Here is an 18,781-nt window from a genome sequence, read left to right as displayed (position 1 = left end):
CATGTAACGAACAGGCGCAGTTGGAGGTCTTTTCACTTGACAAACCAAACGCATGGCATGGCGTTGCGGTTGGGCAACCGGTCAACATATGGGGTAGCAGAATATGCATCATCACAAGTTGTGATTAATTCTACATGTATAATATTTCTATTTTCCAATTATAGTCCCGTTATAGCATGACATATGATATTGTGACAGTACAAGTGCAAGCAGGCTAGTCAGAGATGGGATGGCCGCGGAGGTGAGCGGGGAACCATCGGCGATCGGCTTTTGTCGCCAAAAAAATGTTCCAGGCCTCTTTTCCATGCGACAGCTCAGATGTCACTCTACTACGAAGCTGCAGCCATTCTTGCCAATGCCGACAATGTTGGCGGGTCGCTCAAGTCGCGTATATATAACAAGAAGGATTTGAAAAGCACGCCCGGTCAGCTCTTCGCGCTCATTGCGGAGACGTCAAAATGGTCCATTGTATTGAAGGATGTGATTGAAAAGTGCAAATTGCTCTCAGAAGAGAGAAAGGCAGGTTTCTAGACATGCTGGAAGGGAGACATGTGTTAATTTAATGCCAATAGCTCAACCCAATTCTCGCCCTTCTCCTCACGCACGACCTACTCCTAGCAAAGAGCGGCGTCGCTGCCGCCGCCGGCCATGTCCTTAAGCTCGCCATCACTCGACACAAAGCCCGACTCAGCGCCGAACTTACAAAGGCTCGTATACGCTATGGATATGCCACTATAGATGCTTTCAGAGCTGCTGTCAACGACGGCGAGCTCGAGAAGGAAGAAGGCGACGTGCCCAAAAGCCGGCATCCACGTTGGGTGCGCGTCAACACCATCAAGACAACATTGGAAGAGCAGCTTTCCAAGACCTTTACAGGATTCATAAAGACGGAAAATCTGGCGGACGTACTGTCTGCGCCCAAGAGGTCCAAGATTTACTATCAAGACCCGAACATTCCCAATCTACTCGCACTTCCGTCTAGAATCGATCTGAGCAGAACGTTTGCGTACACAAAAGGTCAAATAATATTCCAGGATAAGGCATCATGTTTTCCGGCCTACTTGCTAGACCCAAAGCCGGACGATGGCGATGTGATTGATGCCACGGCAGCACCAGGGAACAAGACAACACATTTGGCTGCAATTGTCTCGGATCGGAAGCAACCAGGCGAGGAGCAAAAGGTCATAGCTTTTGAGCGCGACAAGGGCAGAACTTTTACCTTGCAAAAGATGGTTAAACTCGCGTCGGCAGACGGTATTGTGCAAGTCAAGGGTAGCAGTGACTTCATCGCTGCGAAACCTGGGTCAGACGAGTTTTCCAATGTCGGTGCCATATTGCTTGATCCCAGTTGTTCTGGTACTGGTATCGTTGGGCGCGATGATGCAATCAAGATGCATTTGCCTGCAGGGCCAGCGGAACCGGCAGTTGTACCAAAGGCGGACAAGGGCAAGAAGCGCAAAAGAGGTGAAGAAGTGGCCAAGGATAATGCGCCATCGACTCTCGACCTCGATATGGACGACTCTACACCTGAAGAGACTCCAATGCATGGGAAACTAGCCGAGCGTCTCGCGGCGTTATCAAGCTTCCAGTTGCATATACTTACCCATGCCATGCGATTCGAGAGTGCGCATAAGATCACGTATTCCACATGCTCGATACACTTCGAGGAGAACGAAGGTGTCGTTTTCAAAGCTCTTGCATCTTCTATCGCAAAGGAGCGAGGGTGGAAAATACTCAAAAGAGAGAGTCAGGTAACCGGCTTGCAACAGTGGCATAGACGCGGGGCTTGGGAGGACGAAAAGCTCGACAATGAGCCAGATGAATCGTTCAAGAGGGACGTATTGGAAGCGTGCATTCGCTGTGACAAAGGTACAGAGGAGGGTACAATGGGCTTCTTCGTTGCTGCCTTTGTTCGAGAAGGCAATTCAGACCCGACACAAATCATGGAAGCTGTAGTGAACGAAGACGACGAATGGAATGGCTTCAGTGATGATGAGGTAGTTGAAGAGGTAGATCACGTGGAGGTACTGGCAGTAACAAGCTCAGGAAAATGGAAGAACAAGAAGCGGAAACACTAAGTAATAAACAGCGAAAGTGCAATCAGTTGTTGCGTATCTACTTTGGCAAGTACGATTGCGCCGTAACCTCCTGATGGAAAGGAGCTTAGGACCATGCGCCCATAACAACAACAACCCTTTCACTGCGCCTTACGCAGTCGTTGCTGTAGCCCCCCATAAATCCTTTTATTGCAAATGCATTGGAATAAAGCACCACTCCCATCGTCTATGCTTTGACCTCCGTTAACGCATCAGTGTGCACGAGATGGCTCACGCAGGCGAGTCGAGCATCTCAAGTCCACTCACCTCGTCCACTACTCGCACCCACACAACAACAGCAACTCCCCCTATTAATCCTGATCTCTCTCGTACCCGACTCAAGCAAATTGCCAGATGGATCCGCGATGAGCTCGACTTGCTCGTAGCCCGCGAAGGACCCGACATACTACGTCCCGATGACGTCGTGACCCTACACGAGACGTTCATTGCCCTTCGCCAAGCACAGAACATTACCGTTTCCGACTTGCGAGCCACTGGCATTCACATCGCTGTCCGAGAACTTGCTGGTGTGGCGACGCGGTGGCCTGGTCGGTTGTGTGATGACTGCGACAAGATTATTGATATCTGGACTGCCAGGTTTGGGAGCTTCAGTGATATTCATCCTTTTTTGTATGGGAGGGGTGGGCGGCTTGAGGGTATTTCTAGTATCCACGAACACTCTCGTGAGGTATGTGGATACATCACTCTCGTCGTTCTCGAGATAACGGTGTTTGCAGGCACTGCTCAAGCGATGGGCAAGGACTTGTCCTGATAAGATTCATCCCAAACGTTCTCACAGACTAGGCGACTTGGGATTCACGGCTGGCTCGTGAGTATGGTAATACGCAATACTCACTTCGTGCTGATTGTTTCTGCAGGTGGTGGATAAACTCTCTATTCGCGCACCACGCTGGTATCATTGGGCTTGAAGCATGTGAAGGCGGTACAACGTACGACAAGCACGGTGCATACGCCCTGTTACTCAAAGATACGGGCGAGATCGAAGCCAGCTCAGAAGACCGCTTCACGTATCGAGTTCCACAGAACGACAAAGGCAAGTTCAGACTTACATCCGCAACGCCGAAGAGCAGAGATCCTGTCCGAGTCCTTCGTAGCCACAGCATCAACAGCGTCTGGGGTCCAAAGGCTGGTGTAAGATATGATGGACTGTAAGTCACCACATCCGACATGTGACCTACCTGCTCATACCTCCTAGGTACAGCGTCAAAGGCTGGTCCATCAAACAAGCAAAAAGCACCGACTTGGCCGGCGGACACTGGAAAGAAGGCGACATTCTCTTCGACGTGAGATTTGAACGTACCGACTCAGTGCCTATGGAAGTAGTCACCAAGCGACCCACAGCAACCGAAGTAGACGACTATCAAGAGTACAAGCGCCTCCGCAGGGCAACCCGCGACATCAGACAGAAACAAATCAGCGCACCACCCATTAGAACCGACTACGAAGCCACGGTCAAAGCTGCCCCTCCCATTGTCCCGTCGCCACCATTACTCCCAATCTCCAAGCCCACCCAAGCCGACCCTGTACCCAGCACGCCCCGCAGAGGTATCTTCAAACACCTCCACTTCGACGACGAAGCCCACACCCACCACCCAAACCGCGACCAAGTCGTCTCCCCTAAAACCGTTCCCACAAACGACCCCCCATCCTCCATCCCTAGAAATGCCACTCTCACCGTCCCCACACACCCCAACCGCACCACCACTGCCACTATCGTCACCAACCAAGCCAAACCCGACAACAACACCACCACCTCCTCCCCCCAGCGACCCACACACACACCCCAGCCCCGCCCCCTCAAACACCAGCAGCGCCCACACCGCGTCCAACAAAATCCCTGACATCAAAATCCGCGAGGTCGCCCCCTGGATCGACTACGATGCCGCCCTCACCATGCCTTCACCCACGCTCGAGCCCCCCGCCGTTATCCAGCATAAAAAACCTGTTATCACACATTCTGGTACTGTTACGTTGTCAGTGAAGACGGGGCGGTCTGGTGGGAAGGCGAGGTCTGGGGGAGGGGTTTCTTGGTCCGGGGGCTGGGCTTGGGTATGAGGGAAGTGGTGGGGAGAGTAGGAGGAGTGGGGGAGGGGAAAGCAGGAGTTTACTAGCGGATTCCCTGACACCGACGACGACGGGGCGGTTGGGGAAGAGAAGGAGTGTGCTTGGACGGAGTCGGAATCCGGTGGCTAAGTTGTTTGATGGGGGTTCTGATGGTGAGTGGGAGTGGGAGAAGAAGCGAGAGAAGAAGGGTTGGCGTAGACATTTCACGCTGAGGGGTAATAGTGCCCTCGAGGATGAGAACAGAGACGGAGATGCAACACCACCGTCTGTATACACATCCACGCCCATCCGTCCACGTCCAGACATCCCTTTCGTACTGGCTCGTCGCGAAGCTATTCGTCCTCCTCTCAGCGAGGTTGAACCTCCTCAACAAGACCTCGAAGTTTACGACCCTGTGTTCTTTTGTATACACGACGATGATGGTGATGACGACGGGAACTACCACCACCCCGACAGCAACAATCCCCCCGACGATGACGAAGAAGAAGATCCTGCCATGCAAACCGTCGCTCCTACATCTCACACATCATCTGGTACACCAAACACAACGAGGATGATGAGTTTCATCTCAAGACCTCAAACTGCTGCGCCGGTTGGTAGTTCTTTTTGTACGTCTATGGGTATGGATGGGTTTGGCGAAGATGGTGGTGGTGATGATGTTGGTGTTGGTGTTGTAGGTGTAGGTGGAGTTGGAGGTGGATTGGCGAATGAGAAGGAGCAAGAGCGGCAGTCTTTGGCGGAGCAGAGGTTGAAGAGTATGGTTTTGCAACAGAAGCAGCAGTTCAAAGGGATGGATGTCTCGTCGTCAGTTTAGGTAGGATAGGGTCATGGGCGTGTATCTCTGTGCGTGTGTGGTAGCTATTACGTGTCAGAGCAGACGGAAATGTTTCTTCTATAATATGTATCGTATGAAATGCAGACGAAAGAATTTCTTGTAATAGATAAAACAGGATCGCGAGTATGGGATTTGGGCTTGGGTCACGAAATGTTTAAACATCACGGATTTGGCACACGAAAAAGCATTCTTGTGAAATAAGATGGGATTGTGGGTATCAGAGTTGCGCTTGTGAAGGCAACATTCAAAAATAAACACACGCGTCGACAGCCTTTCTCTTTCATTTCTGATGTTGATTGAGGGTGACTCTGAAACTTTCTTAACGACTCGCAACGCTAGCCCTCCTGGCTTCGAGGACAGCATCCTCGTGCGTGGGCGGGCCCTCGTAGTTCTTCTTTCCCCAGACAAAGTACCAGATGGTCGAGATGAGGACGACGGCGGCAAGTACAACAGCAGCGTAGTTCATGGTTGCGGAAGTGACGGCCTTGAATGTGGGCATGCAGAAGAGGGGGGTTGCAAGGGCAGACCAGGCTGTTGATTGTATTAGCAAATTGTCATTAGCAACAGTGTAATGAATCCAAAACTCACCAAGAGCAACGACGTTGCAGAAAGTGCCGAGGGGTCCGAGATGGAACTCGCCTTCCTTGACCTGCTTGCGACCCGTGAAAAGCGAGACAAAGATGGGAGCAGCGTAACTGAGCGTCAAGCAAATAACACCAACACCAGAGAAGGCGTTGAAAGCAGCAGCAGCACCAAAGTATATGAGACCAAGGATAAGCTGGACAGCCATGCTAAGCATCATAGCGTTGAGCGGGACATCGAGCTTGGGGTTGACCTTCTTCCATAGCTTGTAACCGGGGATGGCGCCATCACGGGAAAAGGCCCAGGTAGCGCGGGATGCGGCAGTTGTGCAACCAATACCGCAGAGCAGACCGAGAACTAGTAGAGGGACGAGTAGACCCATGGCTCCACCGGACGATCCTACGGCATCGCGGAGGATGACGGGTACGGGTTGTCCTGAGGCAAGAGCTGCGAGCATGGCTTGGTCGGGCAAGACGAAGACCAGAGGAATCAGGAAAAGTAGACCGCCGACAGTGTTCAAGGCAACGGTAGCTACCATGGCCTTGGGCACTTGAGTGGCTGGCTCACGTACTTCTTCGCACATACTACATGATACGTTAGCAGTTGGTCGACTTGATTTCAAACTTTACCGCATGTAGACACGTGATATGCCGCGATGGAGAGAGTAAAGTTGCTTGGGATTGTCGCATAGGAAAAAAAAAGGCTGCATGGGAGAAAGGTCGCTCGGGAGGTTTGCATATGGGCTGAGGATAATCGCCTTTCAGGTTGCTTGGGCATAAGTAAAAAAGGGAGGCTCACGAAATGATCATTCCGGTCGAAGAAGTCGCGTAGGCTGCGTGTAAGAGACCAACCATGAAGGACCATCCGGGAACCCAGCCAGAGTTTGAGGGGTCAAATTCAGTGAAGACGTATTCGGCGCTTCGGCGGCCGTTTTTCGCAATGGCAAGGATGCATATGATTATGGCAAGCACACCAGCAAAGGTCCAGAAAATAGCAAATGTCTGAATGTCTGTAAGTTTGACGCGTTCGGCAGCTGTTTTAGGGGTTGTTTTCTCACATCAAGCCACGGGAGGTACTTGTTTCCAAAGGCAGAGATTGCGTTGCATAGGAGTGTGATGCCAAGGAAGATAAGGAAGACCTGGTAAGCTGACCCCTCAATGATGCCCACACCGGGAGCGCTTTCGTAGACATTGACGCAGGCGACAAGGAAGAGGGCGGTAGCAAAGTTGACGGACAGAGTAATGGTAATGTTGCCAACTACAAAACACCAACCACAGATCCACGAGGCGATCTTCCGATAAGCGGGCGGTGTAATCATAAAGGTCTGGTAGTAGACACCACCGCTGGTTGGGTAGACGCTCGTAATTTCGCCAAGGGACGCGGCAACGCAGAGGATGATGAGCGACACAGCTAGCCAACCCCAAATGATGCAGGTAGGACCCCCTCCTACAATCGGGTAGTAGAGGGTTGTTGCCAGACCATATGGGACGGAAGCGAGGACGAAGGACATGAAGGCGACCTGGAGGGTAGATCTTGAGCGCACCAATTCGGACTTGTAGCCCATGGCGGCGAGGAGGTTGTCGGGGTCATGGCGGGTGGCATCCTCTCCAGAGTAGGTGTTTGCCAGTTTGGTCTCTGTATCGACGCCGCCGTTACGCAGGACATGGCCGTGGTCGGCGGCATAGGCATCCGACTGGGTCGCGTACCGGTAGTCTGACATGAGGGGCGTGTTGCTTTCGTCCTGGGACTTGTGGCCTGGGGGAGAAAGGGACCTGGATAGCTGTCGCAAAGCAAAGCTCTGTGACATGCTCCCAGGCGGATCAGCGCAGGCTTTGAAGGGCTGCAGAGGCACGTCAGTTGGCGCATGGTCCAGTGCGGCTAGTAAGTTTGGAGGCAAGTCAGTGACAAGGCTAATGGCAGGCTACCCACCCCAACTTCAGATGGCAAAGCGGATGCCGAACGTGGCTGTCCAATGCTGGAGCTAGAGGCCCAGATAGGCGTCTCTAAGTGCGCCGAGAAAATCACCGAGGGCGCGGAAACCACGCCCTAACGTACCCGCGCTCCGCCGCAACCCGCTTGCATGTCGAGATTTTTTTCTAGAAGTGGGGCAGAAGCTGGAAGCTGGAAGCCTTGGAGTTGGTCTGCCGGGGATGAACCGATAGAAGCGGCCGGCCGGGTACCTTGTAATGTAACGTTACTGAACTTGTTGCGTGAAATGTACCGAATACGCGCTGGGGTGAACGTGTGGGGTGAGCAATAAGCAATGGCAATTCGCGTTGGCAACAATTCAATCCAGTTGAAGCTGCCCGCAGCCAATAGGCGAGACCGAAGGTGTCATTGAGCTAGCTGGGGCTTGGCGCACTTCCAGCTTCGGCACACGATCCGTTTTCATGGCATCGTTCCGGCGTATTGGTCGCGTGCTGCAGGACCAGTCGCTACCACAGGGAATTGCAACGGCAGAGGTGGAGAAGACCAAGCACCCTTCAGATAGGGGGTGCTGAAAAAGGTGGTTTGCAGACCTGGTTCAGCTGGCCCTGCGCGAGGCTCGTCCCTTCCCCGCCCTTCCAGAGGAGAGGGTCTTGATGCGGCAATGCCGGCCGGGGCGACCAGACGGATGGCGGGTGGGGGGAATCCGTTTGATTGATATCAAAACAAGATACATATAGAGTGACATTCGGTCGCACATATGAGGCTTGTGTAACGTTGTCATGCATCACGAGATTGTCGCGCTTGAAGCTCAACATCAGCCCCTTCCAATTGCCGGTTTCGACTTCCCGCCCACCGTCACCTACAGCCTCACCACGTATGACTCTACCCGCACTCGTGAAGAGCTTCTCGCCCGCATCCGCAATGCTACCATTATAATCGTCACCATTGTAAAGATTGATGCCGAAGCACTTGACCCGTCTGTCACACCCAACCTGCGCTACATTGCCGTATCTGCAACGGGAACAGACCTCATCGATCTTGATGCCTGCCGGGCACGAGGCATACGAGTGACGAATTGTCCAGGCGCTAATCTCGACGCCGTTTCGGAACATGCTCTTAGTCTGTACTTTGCTGCCAGGCGGCGCACCGTGTTGCTGGACCGCATAACGCGTACACAGCCGAGTGAGTGGAAGAGCAAAGGCAGCGTCAATCACTATATGCGTCTACCGGATGGTACGCCCCCCATCACTTGCAAAGACGAAGTCATGGGTGTTATCGGATATGGGGGTCTGGGTACGTTTATCCCAATTTGGGTGTGGGTCCCAGAGCTGATGGGAGATAGGCAAGAGGATAGCGGCTCTAGGTCAAGCTATGGGCATGCGTGTCCTGATCGCGAGTCGCAAGACGCCCGCTGCCCCTTTGCAGAGCGACGGCCTCCCAGCACCGAACATGGCTGATGATCGCATTCCTTTCGATGACGTTCTCCGTCAGTCGACCGTTGTGGTGCTATCATTACCCCGGAACTCCGAAACGCTAAATCTCATTTCTACTGCTGAGCTCGCTAAGATGCACCCTTATGCTGTCTTGATCAACATATCAAGAGGCGGCATAGTGCACGAGGCCGCCGTAGTGCAGGCGCTCAAAGAAAAGCGGATAGCCGGCTATGCCACCGACGTATATCAGGTCGAGCCTGTTGGCGGACCAGAGGATACGCCACTACTGGAAGAAGATACCAGGGACTTGAACATTACCATGAGCCCGCATCTAGCTTGGTTCTCCCAGAGGGCGGTCAAGAATCTCGGACATATGTTGAAAGAAACGGTGGAAGCATGGGCGATAGGTAATCCAGTCAACGTTATCGTATGAACGAGGGCGAAGTGCTTAAACGACAGTAAGCTACGGCCCCTGCGTCTGGATTGAATTCGCATTACACCTCACCACGTGTGAATATGAGGCATTTGATCAAACTATGGTTCGTTCGTAGACACCAAGGTCCTCACAGCCAATTTCCTTCTTCTAGCCATCATAATTTGCAATATCGCTCGACAGCCTCATCACGAACACGTTGAGCAGATTAGCAGACTACCCGTCTTTCTGGTGTATTGCGGTAAGCTACTGTAGGTATCAAATCACGAAAAAGCTCAACGTCTTTTTTCCCACTTTCGAATTCTCGGAATCACATTTCTTCGCTTCCATTTCATTATGCGCTTCTTCGTGTATACGGCTTCAATGGATCCATGTATTTCTCGTGTGTCTACTAGTGAACCGTCGCTACCACTATTCGCCCTAAAATTCTACTTCAGCAAACACCAATATTCTATCAAGCCGTTGGGCAGCTGGTCCCGCCACGTCGAGTTACCCTTGGTTCTGCTGCGAGGTGGAGTCTTGGCACCACCTACACCCTGTACTCACTCGCGCAGTCGCGCTTTGTTTACTACCACGACGCGACGATTTGCATCGGGGTCTATAGATTGCGGGGCATCTTCAGTCCACCCACGGTGCATTCACCATTTCGCTACCGCGTGAAGACTCGCAGGACGAGTTATTCCACACTAATATGGCTCTCGATTGGTCTATGCTGGCCGCCCACGGTATGTACACATGCCAGGTTGACAGATTTAGTACCCATATGAGGTTCCCTCTGGTCGGTAAAACAAATAGAGAATCTCTTCGCAAGCACCTTGAAGCCTGGGGAGCCTATCCTCCTCACCCCGACATGGAACCCCATGATTTGCGTGAACTGCAAACGCTACTCTGGAGACATATGTCTGGCCCAAGCGCCATGGGTTCCAATTCATCGCAACCTCCTGCCACCACTCAAGGATATCGCTGGAGAGATGCACAATGCATGGCGGAGCACGTGCAATACATCGAGACCACGATGACAGGTACGATACCTTAAAAGCAACATGGAATTCCACTAATTTTGGCAGTCAAGGACCTCATCTACGTGGTCGAGGACGATTCAAAGAAGATATGCAGCAACCGAGCCTGTCCGGAACAGACCAAACGCATCGCTATCATCACCGTCGAACCATTACTCAACTGGGGCACACTCACAGAGGCTCACGATGTGTTTATAGATCCAGGAGCTGTGCCCTCTTTTCGCCGCAACGGGTTTTTGATGGATGATCCTGTGTGGACGCAGTATGTCAAGAAACTTATACCTAAAGAATTGCGATCTTACTGCACAGACTGCTTAGGAGAACTTTACAAGAGGTGTAAAGAGGCTTGGGAAGTCATTGATGAATTGACCTACAAGCGTGCTCATGCTCGACTTCCCATGCTGCTCATGCCGCCCATTCTGCGTCCAAAGTCCAATGCTCAAATGTACGATCAGCGAGATAGTAGCAGCCCTGACACACACGACGAGAGTTCGCTTGTTCATCGTCTGCTGTCAATTGACGGACTCAATATTGTCACGCAAAACGCAACTGGCCGTACGGCCGAAGACAGTCTCAAAGGCTCCTCAGTGAAAGGCAAAGAGCCGTTGCGCCCACAGCACTTCTCAGAAGTGGACGATACATCACGCAACAACGATTTCACATCTGCACAGCTGGCTGTGCGTACGAACTACATCGCTGTTTCACTTCCCAATTCTAATTCCTTTCTCCAAACTCCGCTTCCCAACCGCCAATCGCCAACCACGGCTTGCGTCAACCACACCGCTTCCGCCACGCACGAGAAAAACACACAAGAAGAAGACTACAAAAAACTAGGCAGCAGTGCTACCAAAGGCAGCATACCGGATTTCAGTTCTCTCAAGCGTGGAGAAGGCTGTGACATCAATACCCTCGCCTTCTGCAGCTACGTCAAGTCCTGCATCGAGAAAAGATTAACGAAAAAAATGCTGAGAATATTAGGAGAGGTCGGTGAGTTTGCCACAGACGTGAACGAGGCAGGCCCTTCCACACCTAAGCGCAACGCAAGTACTAGTCCCGCAAATGGCTCATCAGGGCTCGGCTCAGTGCCGCCCAACCTGTCAAACCAAGATCTCCACCCACTCATTCCATTCGACGGCAACGGAGAAGCCAGCATACGAGCGCACTCCAACTCATCTCCTCTCAGCAATGTCCCATCCGACCTCTCGAACCGCACTACACCCGAACAAGGCAGCTCACCGCCCAAGCCCTCACCTAAACCGCAACCACACCTCGCTCCCGTCTTCCGCCGCGCCCCAGCCACCCAAAACCCTGCCCCCGGTGTCTCAGAACAGGAATACCTCGCCTCCCTCACACGCGTTCCCAACAAAGACGACATCATCTGCATCTGCCACAAACCCGCGCAAACGAACGAAGTCCGCATCGTGCAGTGCAACACACCTGATTGTCCGATCGGCTGGCTACACTACAAGTGCGGCGACGCAAATTTTAAGCGCAGCGTCCGATGGCGAACGCAGGTATGCGAGATTTGCAAGAACGAAAAACACTTTGCGAACAATCTGGCTGCGGGTGGTAGTACTGCTCCTCAGACACCGCCGCCGTTTACAGGCGAGGATATCATAGCAGTTGTGGTACCGAACATAGGCGGTTTCACGGCATCGAGGAACCCGTATGGTCTCGCTGGCAACAGCGGTGCTGTAAACGGGAAGCCAACGCCGCCGCTTTCCCCACTGGCACAGTCTTTCATACCCGCTTTGTGTGCTACCCAGGCGTCTGGGTCGGATACTCAACCCGCGGTGGGTTCGGCGATGGCCATGGGTCTTGCGCCTTCTCGTCCTGCTCTGTTTACCGAGGCGTACACGAATGGTACGCAGCTCGCTCTCGAGGCGGATGAACGTTGGGCTGACGAGCGGTGTGCTCGTTTGGCTGCTGAAGTCGGTGCGGCGGGGTGTGAGGATGAGTGGGATGATTGGGATGGTGAGATGGATGTGAGTGGGCAGTATGAAGATGAGTACGAGGTGGGTTCGGGGGATGTTTGATCTTTGGCATGAGCCGCGCGTTGATGTGTTGATGTAGCACATACGACAAAGCTGGTTTGTTAGGATTCTTCAGAGCGTACTGGACGCTCGGTTGGGTATGGGGGTTCTTTTCTCTTTTCTCTTCTCTCTTCTCTTTTCCTTTTTCACTTTTCATATGAACGGCGAAAAATCAGCTTGTAATGGCAGCAGAGTATGCCTACAGCCTTTTCTTTTCTTTTCACTTACACTGTACTGTGATTACCACAATAAACCATGGCGTCGCATCACGCCCCCATAGAATGTATCATTGTAATATATCACACTCTCCTCTTTTATGATTGTGTATTGCAATGTGAAATGCAAGATCCTCTCCTCAGCACGTAAAAGTCAATCTTAGAATGAATCCAGAGTTCTTATCATTTCACATGTTTAAGACTACCGCAGTATACACCACAGCACCCTAGAATATTCTATACAGCCCCAGAAAAGCTAAGCCTGTCGTCCATCAGCCTATCCCAGACATCATGACGCCGCCTTCTAAGCCCCAGCCAGGTATCCTTCACCACTCCCAGACCCCCAAATCTGGGAAATAATGTCTGAGCCGGGAGGTCATCAAGCCATTTATTTTAGGTATCATAACAAGATCGCGAAGTCCTTCACACACCTATATCCACTTCTCTCCCGCTTTCCGCTGAGGTGCTGGCGGCTTCCCGGCACCCGTAGGCTTAGACAATGTACCCTTCGGCACAATCTTCTGCCGCTTCACTCCCTGACGGCCATCCTGTGCATCACCCTCATCCCGCTCGCGCTTCGCACCCTGCGTCTCCTTCTCGCCAACCGCACCCGTCTTCTTCACAGCCTGTGGCGCTGAAACAGGTATCGGTACAGCCTGCGATGACATCTTCATATGAGGCGGCCCCTTGTCAGCCTCCTCCGCCTCATCCTCACTAACCTCCTCATCATCATCCTCCTCCTCCAAACACTCAAAGAAGAATTCCCCAACCTGCGGCACACAATTCCTCACATGCGCCTCCTTCCTCGGTTTACAACCCTGCAGCAACGTCCCTTTGCTAGTAACCGATACAGAGCTAAGCACCATAGCTATATGGCATTTCCGGAAGTTTGTCTCTTTCCCCCTGCTCATCACCTGCTGTTTGCGCATAGACACCCTTAGACGATTCGCTTCCATTGAGCTGACGTTTGTGGGGATACGGGTTTCGTTGGCGGTTTCGATACAGGCGTCGCAGTAGAATTCCTTGTCGGAAACGTGATCAGCGGGTTTGGCTTCTTTTCCTGGGCCGGCGGCGACGGGCATGGCGACGTGGTGGCAGTTTGGGACGCAGGCCTCGTTTGGCGTCTGGGTTGTGATGGCGTGGCGGCAGGAGAGGATGTGCTCGTTCTCAGTGTGAGGGCTGAGGCACGAGTTTGTGTCTGGTGTGGTGATTGTGATTTTCGGGTAGCTGAGGGTTTCGTGGATGCGGTTGTGGAAGGTGGTTTGGGGTTTGGTGGCGAATTTAGATACGAAGGCGTTTGTGAGGGCTGAGTTCGCTATTGCGGTGGTGTAGTTTGTGTATTGAGAGGGCTGGACAGGTATATGGAAGACTTGCTTGTCGGGAGTGTTGCTAGTTGCGCTGTGGAAGTGGTCGAGCTGAGTAAGTATGTTGATGGTGCTTATAGGGATAGGTGCTTGTAATCTCGCAGGCGCAAGCTAGTGCAATCAGAGGTGTCGAATGTGATGCAAGTTGAAATACTGGTGTTGCATGCGTGAATACCGAAAATGGTATAAAGGCCGCGCGCACAGACTTGAAGAAGTGAATGGCAAGCCTTGCTTTTACAATAGCAACAGCACCACCCGAGCCACCTTCACTTTCACTCGCTTCGATGTCCACTTCTATACAAGGCAGACAGTAGCAGCATCTTTATTCATGCTTGATTCAAGGACATCCAGTCAAAGGGAAAAAAATCCTTATATGGTAGAATTTGTAAAGATTCAGAATTTCTTAACATAATCAGAATTCTCTTTCCTTCATCATAACTAGTCTTTGAGTTATTTACCGGTGTACTAGCTTATTTGTCAAACACATGCATGTGTGTTTAAGATGTCGTATCAGAAAACGCATCGAGTGGCAGTACTTAGGTGCCTAAGGACTTGAAGAAGTCTTATCATGCAAAGTATTCCAAGTATACACCATCTTTCTGTCCAGTCCTAAATCTGCACACAACTCCTAGTATCCCCACCCACTCCTACACCCCAACAGCCCCCCTCCCCTCTACACCCTTAAACCGGAACTCCATCATCCATCTCACGCGCCAAAACCAACACCTTTCATCTGCCCCGTATGCATCGAAGACCACGTTCGATGCTAATACACGCGGTTCCTGGAGGAATAGACGCGGAAGAGGGCGGGGGTAACAAATGATATGGAGAGTAATGTGCAGCTGTAGACATATATGAGGGCTTTTAAGGCGGTGGGGAAGAGGAGAGGATGTGTAAGGGGATAGTAGGAAGTTTTCGGTACAAGTATGTAGAGGGGTTAGGGAAACAGGGTGAGCAAGCGGAGTAGAAGATGGGTAAGGGAGATAGGAAGACAGCGGAGAATTGGGAGATGCAGGATGATGTGATAGGATAGGATGTATGAGAAAGAGGTAGAGGGCCAAGAAGATGCAAGTGGAAACGCCTTAATCAAGGTAAAGAAGGGGGACGAGGGACAAGATAAGGACGTTAAGATGGAAGACTTAGTCAACTAACTCATAGACATCAAAGTCAAAGGTTAGTGTTAACAAGAACAACACCAATGTAGGTGTGTTAATGGAGGAGTTTGTAACATCCAGTTGACAACGCTAGATCAGCAGACATACCATTGATCAGGACACATTTCTTGGAGATGAACATGAACAAACTGATAGAATGGTAGACTTCTGTGCCTTTAAGAAGGTGATGATAGAAGCAACCCTCGGTTCTACTGGTCAGGACTTGACCAAAATGGGCAAAGTTGGACATAAATCAATCTTACGTACATGTGATACCACATGCAGTTTTTTGGCTGCTACCACGTGATATCGCCAATACATGCTGATCACCTCATTGAAAAGTTTTCCTCATCAGTCTACACAATGGCTTGAAGTAGACGCCAATGAGACGTCTATGAAGCGCGATTTTGAGCATTGCCACCTTGAGTAGTGGGTTGCAGCCCGGCTCCATTTCACGGCATTGAATATGTGGAAAGATGTTTGCCAAACTCTCCCGCCTTGTAAGGCATAGTGCATGTAGCTGTATGTAGCATATACAAATGATAGCACCACATCCACATGACTATGTTTGGGCAACTCCAGTCAAATCCCTGGATTCAGCCATCATGGTTGACAGGGAACGGTGCAATTGAGACGGCGATTAAGGAACTGTAGTTGGCACAGCTTGTTCTTTGGGGGTGTATGATGCAGTGTGAAGTGAGATTCCTGCTAAGTAGTCAACCAAAGGTGGCGATGGATGCGCGGGAATAGGGAGAGGCACGGGTTCGATAGTCCTAGTTAGTCATGAGAAGAGAGCAAAGCCACTGGTACCTGTCACGACGTCAGGCGAGGTGGTCAGCAATGGAGAGGGTCAAACCGCAGGCAATGTAAAGCCACCCATCACACATCCATCTCTCCACATCAAGGCCAGGGTATGGACGGTCCAAAAGTTTCTAAACACATGATTATTGGCAGACAAGTCATCCAGTGAATGGAAGAGACGAGCTGATCCTATGTGCTATTAGCAGCCATGAGTCCTCCGCTTCCTAATTCATGTCGCAATTGCGATTTCGTCGAGTTGCGGTGGTCCGTGAGGAGCCTATGACACCAGTGTAAGATCTGAGCCAGGTCGTGGTCCATCACCGACGTACCGATGAAAACACTTTCCTGCAAATAGCTGCACCTGAGTGTGAGCTATAATCCATCTTCCATCCATCTGAACCGTTTCTCACTCCACCAACCACCTGAAACAATTTCCCACCCATGTCATCCGTCAAGAAACTGACGCCATCCGTTTCGCCGACACAGTCAAAAGACCTATGCCCAAGAAAAGCAAGACAAGAGAAGAAGTAGGAAACCCGTATCCATTCCACGAACACCATGCATACGTACCAATTGTTTCAAAGCTTGCCGAGTGACCGATGGAAGTAAACCGAAGAGTGAGCTGTGTGAAACGCTTGCAAGAGCCGCTGACGATGCTGTAGACGATGCTGTACACATAAGTAGTCTGGGAACTCGACAGGGTGAGAGCCGGGTACCCATCAACAGTCGTCTTACGTACCAGTCGACTAGAACTTGCTTGCAGCAGCACCCCACAAGGAGTTGTAGATCTTGTCCACAACGAACGAGGCGCGGATGCGGCGGTTGTTGAAGCCACGACCGTTCAGACCTTGAAGAGCTTTTTCACCTCCAGTGACCGAATCAAACTTGACAAATATCTCCCCATCACTGTTTGAATCAACAGCGATGTGAACAACCTTGCCGTACTTCTTCTCACACTCGGCCTTGACTTCAACCTCGAGCTCTTTGACCCAGTTGTTGCCAACATTGCGCTGTTCCCTGGGAGATGTTAGCAAAGATACATATGAAAGGAACATGTACATACTCGTCAGCATCGAAAGCATTTTCAATCTTGACACATTTGGAAGCCATTGGCTTGTCGACGATGGGGGCGCGTGGCTTGTTGATCACGGGCTGTGCACCCCTAGCGGGTTCTCCGTTGTCGCGGCGAGCAAGAGCATCCATGAGCTTAGAACGGTCATAAGTCTTGTAGTTGACGCCGGCCACATCAGTATCATCTAAGGCGGAAGCGCCGCTCACACCACGGTCGTCCTTTGCATGTGTCCGATCAAAGTTTCCTCCGCTTCCACCAGCATAGGCTCCACGTCCACCAGCTCCGCTGAAAGCAGAGCCCTGGTAAGACTGGGCCTGTTGGGAGAAGGTACGCAAAAGGTTAGCCGTTGATTCCGGTGTGAACTTATCGTTGCCTAGTCCAACACGAATCTGGCGACCAGCTAGCTCAAAACCATTCATCTCAGCTAAGGCATTCTTTGCGTTAGCAGGATCGACGAACCTATATACACATTAGAGGACATCCTAAGCAAAGCAAATAGTAGTCACTTACTGGACAAAACCATAACCCTTGGAGCGGCCAGGATTGGCCTCGTCTCGCTGCAAAATGACCTGTTCCAAAGCGCCGAATGGCTCGAAGATTTCTTTCAAGTCGCCCTCGGTGACACTGAAGTGGATGTTACCAACGTACAGACGATGGAAAGGCGCACCGTTTGCACCAGGTGCAGCTCCACCCTCAGAAGGTCGAGCAGCACGATTCTTCTCTGCTTCAGCAAGCTGCGCAATGATTGGCACACCTTTGAGCTTCTGACCGGTTAGTTCCAAGGCCTTTGCCACCGACTCCTCATCCTTGAACTCGACGTAACCGACACTAAAGAGCATATTAGCATCCGTACTTTCCCTTGAGCAGACATGGGGAGTACTTACCCTTTGGAACGGAGGGTAACTCGGTCCTTGACAATCTGAGCCTCGATAACGGGTCCAACACGTTCGAAGAAATTGCGGAGGTGATGGGTCTCTGCTCGCTGGGAGATCTGTTGCACAAAGATAGTGCGCTTATCGCGGTCGTCCTCGGTGACTTCTGGCTCTGCAGGCGTCTGAACACGGCGAGTTGGGCGACGCTCCTCACTGCTGTTGCGGCGACGGTCTCGGGACCTCTCACGGTAGCGGTTGTAGTTGCGGTCTGGACGAGGCGACCTAGAACGCGGGCGCCCACCACCGCTGTAAAAGTCACCGCGGTCACGGCCACGTCCTCCGCGTCGGTCGCGGGACCTGCTGCGCTGGTACCTATCACGGTCTTCGTCTGTGTCAGCACCTTTGCTCGATCTAGGACGGCCTCCATCCCTCGGTCCATGCTCCCTATCGCGACTCCGACGCCTATCTCCATTAGACTCACGATTCCTATCCCCACGGTCTCGACTCCTCGAACGCCGGTCACGACGGCTCACACTATAGCGCTCCCGGTCAGGGCGGCGACCATCGTTTGACCGCACATCACTGCTTGACTGGCGCTCCCGCTCCTTCGTTTCGATCTCGCGGGCAGTCTCCTCAAGGAGCGCGTCCACGGCTGCCGAGGTTGACATGTTGTTAGTTGCTTGTCGGGTGCTGGACTCAATTGAGATGTTGGGCGGATGCTCAGCTGCTACTAAGAGCTATCGCTGAGGGATACCTTGCTTGCTTGGTTGGACTGCACTCAACAAACGTGTACTTGTTCGTGTTGTTGCGCACAGATTCGTTGTGGTTGAGTGAGGTGGAGAACGGGAGCTGGGCTGG

At 51.9% G+C, this 18,781-nt stretch overlaps 7 protein-coding genes across 7 annotated transcripts; 4 read left to right on the top strand and 3 right to left on the bottom strand.

The window, feature by feature from the left end:
- Positions 1-318: 318 nt before the first annotated feature.
- Positions 319-2,078, top strand: PtrM4_077050 (Sun, tRNA and rRNA cytosine-C5-methylase; the record flags this gene model as incomplete). Its single annotated transcript, XM_066106253.1, has 2 exons — positions 319-366; positions 573-2,078. 2 exons carry the CDS (start codon positions 319-321, stop codon positions 2,076-2,078), a joined length of 1,554 nt encoding a protein of 517 aa, XP_065963191.1.
- A 244-nt stretch (positions 2,079-2,322) lies between these two features.
- PtrM4_077040 (Atrophin-1 multi-domain protein) lies at positions 2,323-3,958 on the top strand (the record flags this gene model as incomplete). The annotated part of the gene is made up of 4 exons (XM_066106252.1): positions 2,323-2,784; positions 2,834-2,925; positions 2,975-3,265; positions 3,313-3,958. The coding sequence occupies 4 exons, from the start codon at positions 2,323-2,325 to the stop codon at positions 3,956-3,958; spliced, it is 1,491 nt and encodes a 496-aa protein (XP_065963190.1).
- Positions 3,959-5,335: 1,377 nt separating this feature from the next.
- Positions 5,336-7,318, bottom strand: PtrM4_077030 (PotE, Amino acid transporter; the record flags this gene model as incomplete). The annotated part of the gene is made up of 4 exons (XM_001940660.1): positions 5,336-5,547; positions 5,605-6,182; positions 6,397-6,599; positions 6,656-7,318. The coding sequence occupies 4 exons, from the start codon at positions 7,316-7,318 to the stop codon at positions 5,336-5,338; spliced, it is 1,656 nt and encodes a 551-aa protein (XP_001940695.1).
- A 988-nt stretch (positions 7,319-8,306) lies between these two features.
- PtrM4_077020 (LdhA, Lactate dehydrogenase and related dehydrogenase) lies at positions 8,307-9,393 on the top strand (the record flags this gene model as incomplete). The annotated part of the gene is made up of 2 exons (XM_001940659.2): positions 8,307-8,820; positions 8,870-9,393. The coding sequence occupies 2 exons, from the start codon at positions 8,307-8,309 to the stop codon at positions 9,391-9,393; spliced, it is 1,038 nt and encodes a 345-aa protein (XP_001940694.1).
- Positions 9,394-10,309: 916 nt separating this feature from the next.
- PtrM4_077010 (uncharacterized protein) lies at positions 10,310-12,448 on the top strand (the record flags this gene model as incomplete). Its single annotated transcript, XM_066106251.1, has 3 exons — positions 10,310-10,415; positions 10,461-11,093; positions 11,391-12,448. 3 exons carry the CDS (start codon positions 10,310-10,312, stop codon positions 12,446-12,448), a joined length of 1,797 nt encoding a protein of 598 aa, XP_065963189.1.
- Positions 12,449-13,091: 643 nt separating this feature from the next.
- On the bottom strand, positions 13,092-14,354 carry PtrM4_077000 (TT-ORF1 multi-domain protein; the record flags this gene model as incomplete). The annotated part of the gene is made up of 3 exons (XM_066106250.1): positions 13,092-13,316; positions 13,452-14,135; positions 14,325-14,354. The coding sequence occupies 3 exons, from the start codon at positions 14,352-14,354 to the stop codon at positions 13,092-13,094; spliced, it is 939 nt and encodes a 312-aa protein (XP_065963188.1).
- Positions 14,355-16,725: 2,371 nt separating this feature from the next.
- Positions 16,726-18,591, bottom strand: PtrM4_076990 (RNA-binding protein (RRM domain); the record flags this gene model as incomplete). Its single annotated transcript, XM_066106249.1, has 4 exons — positions 16,726-16,996; positions 17,043-17,510; positions 17,562-17,879; positions 17,936-18,591. 4 exons carry the CDS (start codon positions 18,589-18,591, stop codon positions 16,726-16,728), a joined length of 1,713 nt encoding a protein of 570 aa, XP_065963187.1.
- Positions 18,592-18,781: the final 190 nt, after the last annotated feature.

The sequence above is a fragment of the Pyrenophora tritici-repentis genome, chromosome 3 (assembly GCF_003171515.1).
Source record: "Pyrenophora tritici-repentis strain M4 chromosome 3, whole genome shotgun sequence".
Lineage (NCBI taxonomy): Eukaryota > Fungi > Ascomycota > Dothideomycetes > Pleosporales > Pleosporaceae > Pyrenophora > Pyrenophora tritici-repentis.
The sequence above is the reverse complement of the archived record's forward strand: the minus strand, read 5'-3'. Positions and strand labels throughout refer to the sequence as shown.